We start from the raw sequence: 15,526 nt of genomic DNA, 5'->3' as shown, positions 1-15,526 counted from the left end.
ACTTTTGGGGGTGGTCACTTTGTAGTGTACACAGATATCAAATTATAATGTCGTACACTTGAAACATATAATAAAATACACATTTAAAAAAATCAAGAGCTTTATCTCAAGACAATCAATATGTGGAAACTATGGCAGAGAGAAATTAAGTAATTTCCCATAGTCAGTAATAGCATAAATCCTTGGCAGAGCCAGGTTGGAACCCAGAACTTCCCCCTCCAAACAGTAGGGTCAAGGCCACCTTCCCTGAAGCCACCACCTTGTGTATGGCCATTGCCAACAGCAGCAGGAGACCCAAGGGTCCAGGCCCCCGAGTCCCAGCAGGACCTGCTAGGTGATGTCTCAGAGTTTGGATCCTGCCCCTTCCACAGGACACAAGCTGGGCGCTACCTTGGGGATATGGTGGACAGCTGTGAGGCCCCTCAGTGAGCAAACACTCCACATTACAGATAGGGAAGCAGAGACCCAAGAGGGGAGGGCGCCTGCCCAGAGTCAGCACATCTCAGAAGTCCTGCCAGGACAGGAGGCCTGCGTCTCCTGACCTCTTTTCCAACCTTGCACAAATGGGTTAAGAGACAGTCTTTACCATCAAAAGACCTGGCTCAAATTCCAGCTCTGTAATCTACTTATTGTGCAAACCTGGGCAAGCGACAACACCTCTCTGAACTTGTCTCCTCCCCTGAAAAAGGGGGAGCTGCATCCTACTTTCCAGTGTTGTTATGCAAGGGAAGTGAGGGAACCTATAAACACCCCACCCCACTCACCGAGGCCAGGTTCCCCTCTGGGTCCCACTCAAAGCAGTGCCCAATCCACTGCAGATACTCCAAAAATATCTGTCCAGGGAATGATGGACAGGGGTGTACAAATACTAATGCTAAGCATGAATAAGACAAGCCAAACTTTAGAGCAGAAACGTGGGGAGAGAGGAAAATCGTTCACATTACAAAGCAATTCTTTCACTGAAGGAACATGTGAGGGGAGCCTTCTAAGCTGCTGGGATATTAACAACTTGAGTTCCTGAAGAGCACAGGATGGCAGGAGCCATCAGGAAGGACCAGGAGAGGCAGAAGAAAGGCCAGGATCACTTTGGAAACGTAGCTGGGTATACAGCTTTTTTAGTCCCAGAGGAATCCAGCTTTGAGATTAGAGGACTGGGTCTCAGGTCGGGGCATGCAAGCAAGTACAAATAGGGTGGACACGTGCATGTGCACACACACACATACACACCAACCCTCACCTTTTAAAAAAGTGCCATAAACAAATAGGACCTAATTAAACTTAAAGCTTTTGCACAGCAAAGGAAACCATAAACAAAACTGAAAGACAGCCTATGGAATGGGAGAAAATATCTGCAAACAATGCAACCAACAAGAGATTAATTTCCAAAATAAACAAACAGCTCATACAACTCAATATCGAAAAAACAAACAACCCAATCAAAATGTGGGCAGAAGACCTAAATACACATTTCTCCAAAGAAGACATACAGATGGCCAACAGGCACTGGAAAACATGCTTGACATTGCTAATTATTAAGGAAATGCAAACCAAAACTACAATGAGGTACCACCTCATGCTAGTCAGAATGGCCACCATCCAAAAGTCTACAAATAATAAACGCTGGAGAGGGTGTGGAGAAAAAGGAAACTTCCTACACTGTTGGTGGGAATGTAAATTGGTGCAGCCACATAGAGAACAGTCTGGAGGTTCCTTACAAAACTAAAAATAGAGTTACCATATGATCCAGCAATCCCACTCCTGGGCATATATCCGGAGAAAACTGTAATTTGAAAAGATACATGCACCCCAGTGTTCAGAGCAGCACTATTTACAATAGCCAAGACATGGAAGCAACCTAAATGTCCATTGGCAGATGAGTGGATAAAGACGGTGTGGTACATATATACAATGGAATATTACTCAGCCTTAAAAAGTAATGAAATAATGCCATTTGCAGCAACATGGATGGACCTAGAGATTATCATACTAAGTGAAGTAAGTCAGAAAGAGAAAGACAAATATCATATGATATCACTTATATGTGGAAACCAAAAAAAAAAATGATACAAATGAACTTATTTACAAAACAGAAATAGACTCACAGACATAGAAGACAAACTTATGGTTACCAAAGGGGAAAGAGGAGGAGGGGTAAATTAGGAGTTTGGGATTAACATAAACACACTACTATATATGAAATAGATAACCAACTAGTGTTTACTGTATAGCACAGGGAACTATATTCAATATTTTTAATAATCTATAATGGAAAAGAATCTGAAAAAGAATAGATTTATACACACACACACACACACACACACATATACACATATATATGTATAACTGAATCACTTTGCTGTAACCTGAAACTAACACAACATTGTAAATCAACTATACTTCAATTAAAACAGTAAATAAATAAAGGAAAAAAAATTCAAGCAGAAAAGAGTCAATACCAAATTAAAAAAAAAAAAGTGCCAAAATTCCAGAGTCCTTCCCCAAGCATGGCCATGCCCTTGGGATAGAGAATACTGATGGCTCCTGCCAACCTTTGTTTATTCATTCATCCACCAAATACTTGTTGAGCACCTACCCCGGGCCAGGCCCTAGGGAGGGGCTGGGGCTGGGGCTGGGACTGCATTGGTGACCAAGAACAACACAGTTCTTGCTTTCACCAGTGATTTAGACAAAAACCAATAATTAAAGAAAAAAATAGCCACCACTGTTGTGGGCATACCAAGGGCGTGTTGTCTCTTTCTACCACCACTTGTGACACCAAACGTGTAGTCTTCCCACTCCAACAACAAGCAATTCTCTGATTCCCCAACACTGGATGTCCAACAATTCAATTCTGACAGTAACTCCTGGAGTTAGCGCACATCCCCACAGGTTTAGGGCTCAGTCCTACAAGACTCCCCCAACTTCAGACAATTGCAAATCTCAGTACTTCTGACCTACCAGCTATAAATTCAGGGGTTCCCATAACCCCCGCCCCGGCTTCAATAATTTGCCAGAATGACTCACAGAACTCAGGGAAGCACTTTACTTGCATTTGCCAGTTTATTAGAAAGGACACAACTCAGGAACAGCCGTTGGGAGGGATGCAAGGGACAAGATATGGCTGGGAGGCCATCCTCCCAGCACCTCTATGTGTTCACCAACTCTGAAGCTCCCCAAACCCCACTGTTTAGGGATTTTTATCGAGGCTTCATTATGTAGGTATAATTGATTAAATCATTGACCATTGGTGATTAACTCAATCTCCAGCATCTCTCCTTCTCCGGAGGCTGGGGGAGGGGGAGGGGGGGAGAACTGAAAGTTCCAACCCTCGAATTAAGGCTTGGTCTTCCTGGCAACAAGCCCCCATCCCGAAGCTATGTGTGGGCCCCCAGCCACAGACAAGAAAGACAGTCTTATCACGCAGCAGATTACAAGGATTTTTTTAGGAGCTCTGTGCCAGGAACCAGGGACAAAGACCAAATCTATACATTTTATTTTACCATAAAGTGCAAAAGCTTGGAGCTAAGAAAGCAAGGCCAGGAGCTTCTAATCCAGGCTGGGGTGACTTCCCAAAAGAGTGTGACATTGTAGTGAGACGAAAAGACACAGGAGCTGGACAGGTAAAGCGGGAAGGCCCTGGGGACTTCGGTAGCAGGAAGACAGGGCAAGAAGGTTTTAAGTTCAAAAAAGTTGTTAAGTTCATTAGAAGTGGCTGTGAGTATCCTGCTAGGTTTTCCTGCCCATTCCTACTGTGATGATCTGTCTCTCCAGCAGCCCCCCTGACCCCAGCCTGGAAGGTTCCCCAAGGGCAGGGGACTAGTATAGTTTTGTTTTCTGTGGTTTGGGCTTCCTGCTGTGCCCCAGTGCTTAGATCACCGTGGACATTCAAAAATAAATATTGACACGTAACCAAATCAGTGCATCCTGTGCGACCCAAACCGTCACACACCTGCACACAGATCTCTCACCAGCACCCTGCCACAGAATGGGAAATTCTACCATTAAACATCACTCCTGGGAATTAAGAAATTCTCTTATGGGGAGCTAAGAAAACAGTAATACTCTCAAGTTACAAATGCTTGGAGCTTTACAGTTTATCAAGAGCTTTCCTTCATACCCTGTGAGTTATAGTTAAGTCAAGGGAAGCTTAGAGGGGTGAAGTAACTCAGAGTCATACCTCCAGGATTTGAACCCAGATCTCTGGACTCTGGGTGGAGGCCTGTGGTGTTTCTTTCTGCAGAGTCAATGTGTGTGCATCTGACCAGCACCGGGCTCTGGGAGGCGGGCCAGATAGGCAGGGAGAGAAAGGGAGAGACAGAGGCTCAGTAGCTGGCACTCACTAAGCTGCCCAGCCAGCCTCGTGCTGAGCTATCTATCCTGCTTCACACCCTCCTAGCAATCTCCCAGGGTAGCCGCTGACCAGGCATAGCACGGTCACAACCACCAGGGGGAGGCAGGAGGACAGGAGAGTACATGCAATGAGCTCAACCAGGGAGAGCTGGGAGCCGAGGGCCTGCCAGGCAGCGCCTTCAGTCTTCTGTGGTCCGGCCCCTCCAGGGGAGGAGAAAGGGGCCGGGCCACCCGTGAGAGGCCTAGGCCTGCAGCTAGAGGCCAGGCCAGGCCGACTGTGCAGACACAGGACAGAGGTGAGTCAGGTGAACCGGGCCATGGGGCCGGGGAGGGCCTGGGAGACTCCTGAGGACTGCACCCTGCCCACAACTCCTACTGACTCTGAGAGCTGCTTTCTTCCATTCGACCCCTATTTCCTAGACGCTACCTGTGAGCCAGGCCCTGTGCTAAGTGTGAGAGCCATAGCACGAATGTGACAAAGATCCTGGCCCTCTTGGAGTTTACCTTTAAGTAGGCAGAGACAGCAATAAACAAAAACATAGCAAATGAACAAATTATGTTACGATAAGTGAAAAGAGAAAAAATAGAGCAGAGTGAGGGGGACTGGGAATGCTGGGGGAGGGGGCTTGGGATTTTAAAGAGGGTGGTCAGGCGGGCCTCACTGAGGAGGTGCACTGATGGAGGCCTTGCAGAGGTAGTGAGGGAGCCATGGGCACCTCGGGGAAGGAGTGTTCCCGGCAGAGCACACAGCCCTGGCCTCTAGAGGCTGGAGGGTGAGGGGCGAGGCCTGGGTGCTGGAGCACAGCAAAGACGCAGCGGCAGTTAGAGCGCAGGAGGAAGACGCAGGAGGAGTGGAGGCAGGCTAGAAGGCCTTGCGGGGATCCAGGGGGCAGATGCCGGGGGTGGGGGGCTCCTTGAATGTGCCAGGCCCTTTGTCAGCATCCCACAGCTCTGCTGCCCACTTAGGGGTGTCGGTTTGTAAGCCTGTGGATGAATCCCATCTGCTATTGTACGTGTGGCTGCGTGACCTTACAAAGTCTCCTCTCTTCCCGAGGCTCCTGTCCTCTCTATAAAATAGTGAGAACAACAGCAGTGTATCTGCAGGGTTGCGGTGAAGAAGAACAGGAAATCAAAATAGTGGCCGCCTGCAGGCTCTTGGGACCCCACAAAGGCAGAGCTGGCCCCCCAGGTACTCACTGCCTTGGGAGAGGGACATTTGAGTGAATGAGGAATTGCTCCTATTGTCCACTCTAATAGCACCCAGTGGGGGCGCCGAAGGGCTGCTCGGTTCTCCCCGGGGGCACTGCCAAGGGGAAGGCTTCTGAGAGGAGGTGGCCCTGGAGGCTGGGGCTCACTAGGCACACCAGGGGAAACAGCGGGGGCAAAGGGCAGGAGGAGAGGGGGGGGAGGCCTGGGTAGGCGGAGTGGGTGGATATGGGGCAAGGGGCACGGGCTCCATACAACAAACAGCCAGCCCCGAGGACCAGACTCCCAGCAGGGTTCGAGGTAAACAATGTGACTGCAGTTTAAGAGCTCACCCTGGCAGCCAGAAGAGCAGATGAGAGGCACTGAGGCCAGGTGAGCGACGAAGGTGGCCTAGGTGGTAGCCAAGGGAATGGATGGAACAAGTGGACCTGAGAGACTCGAGAAGTAGAACGGACTATACCTGCTGGTCGCCGTGCTGTGGGGAAACGGGCTCTGAGAGGCTGAGGGTTTGCTGTGAAGGACGCGGGGCCCACCGTGGCTGTGGAGGACACACAGGGGTCCCGGGGGAACATGGCACAGGCAAGGGGCAAGCTTCCTCCCCTCAGCTCCGCAGTACCCATCAAGGCTCACGGAAATGGGCCAAACGAGCCTGGGACTTAGGCCCCCAGGTGTGGCTGTAGCATGGACAGAGCCTGTGTTCCGTGGTCGGACCCGGTCCAACTCCTGGCCAGCAGTAGCTGTGCAGCTAGAGGCCATGCACTTAACCTCTCTAACATGAATTTCTTCGTACGTGACCTTCATCGACTTTATGTGAGAATTTCCCCCAGGCAATCAGACCCTGTCCAAATCTTGGCTAGAACGCATTGAACTACTGTTCACGGAGTGGTTACTGCATACAGTCCTGGACAGTGCCTGGTACACAGCCAAGGGCCACAGGGGAGAGTGCGGGGGTGGAGTGGCACACGAGCATTTAAGGGAGGTTGCTTTCCTCCAAAGCAGGCCTCAGCTGACACTCAGCCCTGGGCAGTTCCTCCTGCACACAGGTTCTTAGCACAGCCCAAGGCTCAGAGCACCCAGGCCAGAAGTCTCTCTTCTCAGACACCAGGCAGACCCGGGCTAGGATGGGCAGTCCAGTGCACCGAGTGTCAATGGGGGACACCTGGAGCAGGCAAGTGCACCCTGACATAGAGAGCGAGAGGCACGTGCAGTCCTTCAACGTGGAAGAGCTCACCAACATCCTGGATGGAGGGGCCCAGAACACTGCACTCCGGAGGAAAGTCGGTAAGAGGAGGCTGGGGAATGGAGCACCTGCTTTGTGCCCATATGCTTTTCTTGGAAGAAGAGTCCCTCAATAGCAGTCCCACCTTCAAATAACAAACCCTGCTCTCAAAATTCCACTATTAGAGATTCATTCTTTTGGACTATGAAGGCATCTTTAACATGTCAATATTCCCTGAGCCCCTCTGAGGGATAGAAGAGTCCTAGGCAGCAGAAGACCTGGATGGAGTCCTTATTCTTCCACTGCATAGCTTTGTAACCTTGGGCATGTCACTTTGCCACCTCTGGACCTCATTCATTGCATCTGTAAAATGACAGCAATGTCTGACTTCCTTTCCACACCCATGAGGCAAGTGGATGGGAAGATGTGAAGGTACCAGGAACCTCACCCAGGACTCTAAGCCCTCTGTTCTCTGTCCCTGACAGAAAGCATCATCCACAGAGAGCCAGAGCTTAGCCTGAAGGATAATTATTTCATGACCCAGAATGAACGTTATGAAGCCGCCATTAAGAAGAAATTCCACATCCAGATGTTAGCACAGCGCCTGGGCTGGTCTGAAGACAGTCGTGAATTACATTACGCTAACAGGTGCTCACTCCCAGGGCAACCCCACCAGAGAGGAACTCACCTGGGACCCCCCCCCCAGAAAACCCAGCCCATGAGCTATTTTTCCCAACAGAGGTACTACTTGTTGGGAAACAAGGATATCAGGTGCCCCTTCCCTCCTGCACCCTGCCAGCCTGAGGGTACCAGGGCCGTTGTCTCCAATGGGCTGTTCAACCACGGTGTCTCTCCCCTGCAGAAGCCTTTCTGGAGATCTGGGCTTAGCGTTACAATTCGTCTTCCAGAAAGCCCTCAGGAGCCTGGGCTCAGAGGAGCAGATTGCCAAATGGGACCCACTCTGCAACAAGTTACAGATCCTCGCGACATACGCCCAGACGGAACTGGGGCACGGTGAGCCAGGGCTGCTGGGTGCAGTGTACAGGTGTGCACTGCACAGTTCCAGGGGGCCCATTCACATCTCACTAGTCATAGATTTATATATTTAATATGAAGATGTTACAGCAGGGGGCAGTTAAAGGTCTTGAGGAGGGGGTGATTTTTTCTAATTTACACGAACATATTGTATGAGCTAGTGGTGAGGCAAGGTGTTCCTTCTGGAAATGTCAGCCACCATTCCCTATCATGGGCTGGCCATGTGTCCCCCAAAGAGCCCACCGGTGAAAGGAGAGAAATGCCTGTGAGTACAGCTGGGAGCTACCCTGACTCCATACTGTGCTGATGCCTGGGGGCTCCAGGCCAACCTAGACACCGCTCCCCGGTGAGATTCCGACCCTGGCCCAATGTCTAACTCCCCTCCTTGATGCCCAGGGACATATCTTCAGGGCCTGGAGACTGAAGCCACCTACGATGCAGCCACCCAGGAGTTTGTGGTGCACAGCCCCACGCTGACTGCCATCAAATGGTGGCCTGGGGACCGTGAGTACAGTATCCCTTCATCCCCCCACCCCCTGCCATCTGCCCCCAAGGAGAACAAAGCTGGACAGCAGAATAGCACTGACTTTGATGTCCAACAGACCTCTGATTGATTCCCTGTTCTAGGCTGGTGACCTTGGGCAAGTGAATATGTCTCCCTGAGCCCCAGGTTCTTACGTAGTAAAACAGGTGGGATATGAAGAATTTCATCAGTGAGTGGCTGAGAGGCCGCCAAGGGAACTTTGAAATAGCTGAGGAAACTGACCCAAACTTTGGGGGCTGACGGTCAAGGTCTCTCTCACATGCACACTGCCCCCACGCCCTCCACACACAGCACTTGCCACAGCCCCTGTTCCTCTCATCTCCCAAGTTAATGATTAAGCTTGCCACCAGCCAGCACACAGGGTACAGTCGATGAGAAAAACATCCCTCCCTTCCCCTGCTCCAGACACTCAGAAGGGCTCAGGCCCACCCCCAGCGCCAATCAAGCCACCGTGCCACACCACACCCTGTGGCCACCAGGTGCAGGTCGCACCCACTGTGCTTCCCAGAGTCTCAGTGATTTGCCAAGCCCCAAGGAGCAGGGTTCCACCAGGGCCCTCTTCCTCTGATTTGAGAATACATCTCTGAGGATACATCTGTGGCACTTGGGGACACATTAGGTGAACACTTATATGGAAAAAAAAAAATACAACAAGTGTGAGGAGTCCAACTAAAGCAGAAGGAGAGAGTGGGAGAGGTGAGAGACAAGCAGAGAGGGAGACAGATTGAGAGAAGGAGAGAGACGTGGAGAGACAGGCCAGAGAAATAAGAGAGCGATGCTTGGGGCGGGGAGGTGGGGCGTGGTGATCAATGACCACTGACAAAACTGCAGAAAAAAAGAAACCAGCCTTTGAAATCAGGCAGGGTTCAAATCCGGGCTCTGCCCCGTTCAGGCCAGTGACCTTGAGCGCATCACTCCATTCTCTGAGCCTCAGTTTCCTTTTCTGGAAAATGGAACTTCAGCTTACCTGCCCTGCAAAGACTGGCCAGCACCAGCACAGGGGCGGTACCACCTGGGTTCTGGTAAATACTAGCTACCTGTATTCATGTTAGGTTGATGGCAGAGACCGTCATTAATACGTTTTTGAGGACAGAAAAAAAGAAAGCTTGCTTATTTCACAGTGCCCTTTGCAAGTCGCTGCTAGATTTGTTTGGCTCTTGGGGGTAGTTCCCCCTCTTTGTGAACAGGGACTTTTTCAGGTCTCAAAGGTGCCCATCTGCTAGGGTGGGCAGCAATGCACACATCTCCCTATGACTTGGGACCCATGTTCTGACCACAGATCCTGACATAATGTACCCCAGCAGCTATGATATAAAAATCCTGTCTCCTTGATTCCAAAGAAAATGACTCAAGAGCACACACTTCAGTCAGAAGACTGTAGTAGGACCAAGTTTTAAAAGATGCAGAGCCTTTCCAGAGTGCTCCGTTTGGGGTGATTTCATTAAAATCCATAGCCTTTGTCAAGCTTTGCCTTTGGAAGAAAGAGCAGCCAGAGGGCATAGAGGGCTTTCGTCCCCTCAAGATCTCCATCAGCCTCCTTGAGCCTTCCCTAGCCCATGGGGATCCTGCCTCTGTATCGTAGGGTGGTTCCTATACAAACCTGATGTTTAGACAGAACCCCCTGTATCTCGAGCCACCAACCCAGTGCATTCTAGAGCCAGACACTCACATTAAAGCTCTCTGGATGGTTCCGGTCATTTCCAAGGACGAGTAACGGCCTTATGAATCAAGGGGTGTCCTGACCAAGCATCCCTTGGCTGCCCTGCATGCTACCACCTCCGCTGCCTGGCCCCAGCAAACCAATCCAGTCCTCAAGCTTCTGAGCAGGCTGTTCCCTCTGCCTTGCATATCCTGTCCTGTGTGGCTCCCCTAGAAAACACCCTTTGTCCTCCAGGCTCCTCGTGCATCCTCCCCTGACCCACCCCCTCCAAGGCAGTTCAAACAAAGCCCCGTTCCAGCCTCACAGAGTGTCCTGCCCTTCCCGTACCACCACACTGGTCCTCCTCACAGACTAGGCCCACACCCAGGGTCCTGATGGGGAAGGTTAGCCTGCCTGCTCTGTACATCAGGGATCATGCTGGGCTTCTCACCTCTCTACCCTCAGTGGGACGGTCAGCCACCCATGCCCTGGTCCAGGCCCAGCTGATCTGCTCAGGAGCCCAGCAGGGCATGCATGCCTTTATTGTGCCCATCCGGAGTCTCGAGGACCACAGCCCACTGCCAGGTAAGCTCATGCTGCTTCCTCCAGGACCCCTGCCAGGAGACCCCACCAGGCCTCCCTGTCCTGGGGGCCCCAGAGGTCCATGGGAGAAACTGGGGCATGTCTCCCTTGGGCAGGGAGGGGTCCAGTTGTACAGACCTGGCGCTAACTGGCTTGATGACTATGAGCAAGGTTCAGCACCTGACCTCAGCTTGGTCACCTGCAAACAGGTATGATAACCCCAGTGTCACAGGCTGCTGGCAGGCTCAGATGAGCTGGAATGTGGGTGTTGGTACCTAACATACAAGCACTCAACTGATGGACATTCCTACCTCTATCTCCTCCTAGGAATCACCGTTGGAGACATTGGGCCCAAGATGGACTTTGACCACTCGGATAACGGCTTCCTGCGACTGGACCACGTGCGCGTCCCCAGGGAGAACATGCTGAGCCGCTTTGCACAGGTGGGGTCCCGGGGAGGCTGCGAGCCTGCGCTGCCTGGAGAGCGGACAGGGGCGCCCCGCAGGCTGCTGCTGCCTCCGGGCCCTTCTCCATAGAGCTGAGTTTGGGGCACCCCTCCCAGAGAGGCTCTGGTGTCCCCCAGACCTGAGGAAAACCCCAGCTGAGGAGCTTTGTGATCTGGGGCCAGTCACTTGGCCTCTCTGGACCTCAGAGTTCTCATGGGTAAATGCTCACCTCATGGGGCGGCAGAGCAATCACGGGGTAGGGTGGCAAGACAACCCGAGGAAAAGAGGGACGGGCTGAGGATGATGCGCGCATCTACCTACAGCGCAGCCTGGACACAACCAATCCCTGAACGGCCAGCAGCCAAGTGCTGGAGGAAGTTCTGGAGGTCTCCATTTTGCCAGGCATTACCATGGAAGTGTGGGGAGCTGTGGATTGTGGGGAGGTCTGGGGTGTCACAGGAGAGAAGCAGTGAACCAAGACACTTGGGCAGTGGCTATTTAGCAACAGACACGGGAGTGTTTCAGTTTTAACAATCAGCGCGGCCACACCGGCACATTCTGGCTGGCGGCTGGCTGTGTCTATCCCGGGTGAGCGGTTTGAGGACTGTAGTGCTCTCAGGGCATGGAGGACCACAGTTCTGGGTGTGGGGAAGGCTGGGGAGCCCTGGCTCAGACCCACCGCCTGTCCTTGGTCTACCAGGTCTTGCCAGATGGTACCTACATCAAGCTCGGAACAGCAAAGAGCAACTACCTCAGCATGGTGGTGGTGCGGGTGGACATACTGTCAAATGAGGTCATACCACTGCTGCAGAAGGCCTGTGTCATTGCCGTCCGCTACTCGGTCATACGCCACCAGTCCCGGCTCCGGCCCAGGCAAGGGGCGCCCAGAGGAGCCACTGCAGCCCGGGCTACCTTGATCCCACAGTGCCTACCCCGTGACACCAACCCTCCACCAGAGTGGGGTGCTGGGAGCACACGTTACCCCCCCTCGCACACACATTCGCCTGGACCTGGCCCAGCTGGTCTGTGGGGTCTCTATCTGGCTCTCTCTAATCCAGGCTGACCAGCTGGCCCAACCTATGTCTGTCAGTGTCTGGCCCCATCAGGCTCTGTGTGATCTTGTGTCTCTGGCCCTGTACCACCAGACCTGACTCAGCCTGTCCGACAAACTCGGACTGTTTCAATCCAGTCGCGGTATGGCTGTGACTGGCTGAGTGTATCTGGATCGGCTGGGCACCAAGCTGTGGGTGAATGTGCCTCCCGAGATTGTTCTGTCAGGTGTGAGTGACTGTGTCTGGAAAAGCCCAGCTGTCACGTCAGACTGTATTTGGCTGAAGTTGATTCTGTCTGGTTGTGACTGCCAACATCTGGCCATGGTATGTCCACGTCTACACCTGTTCTGTTGTATGTGGTTCTGTCTGGCCAATAGGTCTACTCCATGGCACCAAAGGGCTCACTGTACCCTCTGCTTTAATGTGAGTATGTGTACACACACACGTGCACACACACACACAAGGTTATCAGATTCAGCAAATAAAAATACAGGATTGCCAGTTACATTTCAATTTTAGGTAAACAAATAATTTTTTAGGATAAATATGTCCCAAATGGGCACATACCCAGGATGCAGCAAACTGGAGCCTGGGCATATGGGGCCTCAGCATGAGCACAGGGAGAGAGGGTGGGGCTGGACACAGCATAACCGACCGAACTCATGGAGCAGAGACGAGCTTTAACCTCACAGTTCTTGCCCCAACTCTAGTAAGTGCCCCTTGGCAAGTCCTTTGCCCTCTCTGGGCCTGTCTTCTCCCTTGTAAAGGAAAGACTGAGATCACCAGGACTGGAACTTGAGGATGTCTGGTTCAAGAGTCCGGTGGTATTCCACACCATGGGCTCAAGGATCCAGAGTTCTCTAACACAAAACGGGCTGAGGGTCGAACACCAGGCAGACCTGGTGCCGCCCTCAGCTCCGCCGCTTCCGGGAGCTTAGATTCTCCATCCCACCACTTTGTCCCTCAGCTTCCGCATCAACTAAATGGACGTGACAAAAACGCTCTTCCAGGGTGGTGTTAGGGCTGAAACGCAGTGAAGCATGCCAGGCCTTCAGCCCAGGGTCCTTTACTGGCAAACCCAAATCACCCTCAGCCAGCCTGGCTTCAGAATCCCGGGCTGAGGGAGTCTTCTCTGGGGGACAGGGGAGCTGGGAAGGAGGTATTGCCAATGATATCCTGTCGGAGCCCAGTCTTCTGGGTTGCATAAGACTGGGATGGTTATAATAGCACATGTCCAGGTGAGGGGCTGCTGGCCCAGAGAAGAGACACCAGGTTTCTCCCCATCAGCCACGGGACGCATCTCACATTCACACTGTTTCAATCCACTAATAGTTACCGAAGGCCCCAAATGCCGAACAGAGTCTCCAGCACTGAGAACACAGCAGCGGACAAGGCGGGTGCAATCCCCACCTTGGAATTCCATCGAACCCAAGTTCACATCCTCAGAGTTATCAATTAGGTTCCACATATTTCCCAGCACACAGCACATGCACCTGGACAGTGAAAGGTCAAGGTTCAAATAATCAGGGCTTCAGGGCCACAACCCCTCACCCAAAATCCTTGAGACCAGATCTGTTGGAATTCAGAACTTTCCAGATTTTCAGCAGGTTAATACGGTGTGTATACTGTAAGCCTCCACAAGGGGCAGCACCCACAAGCAGACATGTTAATATTTCTACAGTGAACTGTGTGGATATTCATGTTAGATGGAATTTTAAGATTATTACTAGCGTCATGTCAGTCTACGTCAAATTTTGCAGTGAGCTATAAAAAACTGTCCGTTTTTAAGGCTTTTATGGCATTGGGGATATGGGAAGATGGATGTGGCAGGTAGCAAATCTTCTGCTTTTCTTCCCCTCAGTGACCCAGAGGCAAAAGTCCTGGACTACCAGACGCAGCAGCAGAAACTCTTTCCTCCGCTGGCCAAGGCCTATGCATTCCACTTCGTGGCAAACAGCCTCTTGGAATTCTTCCATCGCTCCTACAGTTCCATTTTGGACAGAGACTTTAGACTCCTGCCTGAGGTACCTGCTTTCTCTTGGGGGCAGGAGCTGGGACCATGGCTGAAATGGTCCTCCCACTGGGAAGCAGCCCCAACCCTGCCCCCATAGGCTCTTTCCACTTTCTCCCTCTGCAGACTTCCAACATTCCAGGTGAACTGTACCCTGACATATAAATCCACCTACATCTGGCCCCCAGGAAGCTCCAAACATGTTAGAGGAAGTGATCACAGATAGTGTATAGAACCCAGGTGCACAATCCCTGGTGTGTTTTTTTGTTTTTATAAATTTATTTATTTATTTATTTTTGGCTGCGTTGGGCCTTCGTTGCTGCGTGCGGGCTTTCTCTAGTTGCGGCGAGCAGGGGCTACTTTTCCTTGCGGTGCGTGGGATTCTCATTGCAGTGGCTTCTCTTTTTTTTTTCTTGAATTTTATTTTATTTTTTTTATACAGTGGGTTCTTATTAGTTATCTATTTGATACATATTAGTGTATACATGTCAATCCCAATCTCCCAATTCATCATACCACCCCCAACCCCGCTTTCCCCCCTTGGTGTCCATACGTTTGTTCTCTACATCTGTGTCTCTATTTCTGCCTTGTAAATGGGTACATCTGTACCATTTTTCTAGATTCCACATATATGCATTCATATACAATATTTGTTTTCCTCTTTCTGACTTACTTCACTCCGTATGACAGTCTCTAGGTCCATTCACATCTCTACAAATGACCCAATTTCGTTCCTTTTTATGGCTGAGTAATATTCCACTGTATATATGTACCACATCTTCTTTATCCATTCGTCTGACAATGGGCATTTATGTTGGTTCCATGTCCTGGCTATTGTAGTGCTGCAATGAACATTGGAATGCATGTGTCTTTTTGAATTATGGTTTTCTCTGGGTATATGCCCAGTAGTGGGATTGCTGGGTCATATGGTAATTCTATTTTTAGTTTTTTAAGGAACCTCCATACTATTCTCCATAGTGGCTGTATCAATTTACATTCCTACCAAGAGTGCAAGAGGGTTCCCTTTTCTCCACACCCTCTGCAGCATTTATTGTTTGTAGATTTTCTGATGATGGCCATTCTGACTGGTGTGAGGTGATACCTCATTGTAGTTTTGATTTGCATTTCTCTAATAATTAGTGATGTTGAGCAGCTTTTCATGTGCCTCTTGGCCACCTGCATGTCTTCTTTGGAGAAATGACTATTTAGGTCTTCTGCCCATTTTTTGATTGGGTTGTTTGCTTTTTTAATATTGAGCTGCATGAGCTGTTTATATATTTCGGAGATTAATCTTTATTTGTTGATTCGTGTGCAAATATTTTCTCCCATTCTGAGGGTTGTCCTTTCATTTTGTTTATAGTTTCCTTTGCTGAGCAAAAGCTTTTAAGTTTCATTAGGTCCCATTTGTCTATTTTTGGTTTTATTTCCATTACTCTAGGAAG

At 50.6% G+C, this 15,526-nt stretch overlaps 1 protein-coding gene across 4 annotated transcripts in view; it reads left to right on the top strand.

Moving 5' to 3' along the window:
• Positions 1 to 4,580: 4,580 nt before the first annotated feature.
• Positions 4,581 to 15,526, top strand: part of ACOX2 (acyl-CoA oxidase 2) — a 36,140-nt gene continuing 25,194 nt past the window's right edge. For 2 of the 4 annotated variants that reach the window (XM_060109495.1, XM_060109492.1), the window contains exons 1-9: positions 4,618 to 4,646; positions 6,584 to 6,837; positions 7,261 to 7,423; positions 7,638 to 7,789; positions 8,207 to 8,314; positions 10,459 to 10,578; positions 10,903 to 11,018; positions 11,722 to 11,894; positions 13,935 to 14,097. In XM_060109495.1, coding sequence (XP_059965478.1) covers positions 6,678 to 6,837; positions 7,261 to 7,423; positions 7,638 to 7,789; positions 8,207 to 8,314; positions 10,459 to 10,578; positions 10,903 to 11,018; positions 11,722 to 11,894; positions 13,935 to 14,097 — 1,155 coding nt within the window. In that variant the 5' untranslated portion in view covers positions 4,618 to 4,646; positions 6,584 to 6,677. Of the gene's footprint in view, positions 4,647 to 6,583; positions 6,838 to 7,260; positions 7,424 to 7,637; positions 7,790 to 8,206; positions 8,315 to 10,458; positions 10,579 to 10,902; positions 11,019 to 11,721; positions 11,895 to 13,934; positions 14,098 to 15,526 lie in introns of those variants that run through there. The other 2 variants (XM_060109494.1, XM_060109496.1) reach the window with 2 other exon arrangements.

This window comes from Mesoplodon densirostris, chromosome 10 (assembly GCF_025265405.1).
Source record: "Mesoplodon densirostris isolate mMesDen1 chromosome 10, mMesDen1 primary haplotype, whole genome shotgun sequence".
Taxonomy (NCBI): domain Eukaryota; kingdom Metazoa; phylum Chordata; class Mammalia; order Artiodactyla; family Ziphiidae; genus Mesoplodon; species Mesoplodon densirostris.
This window is presented reverse-complemented; position numbering and strand designations above follow the sequence as displayed.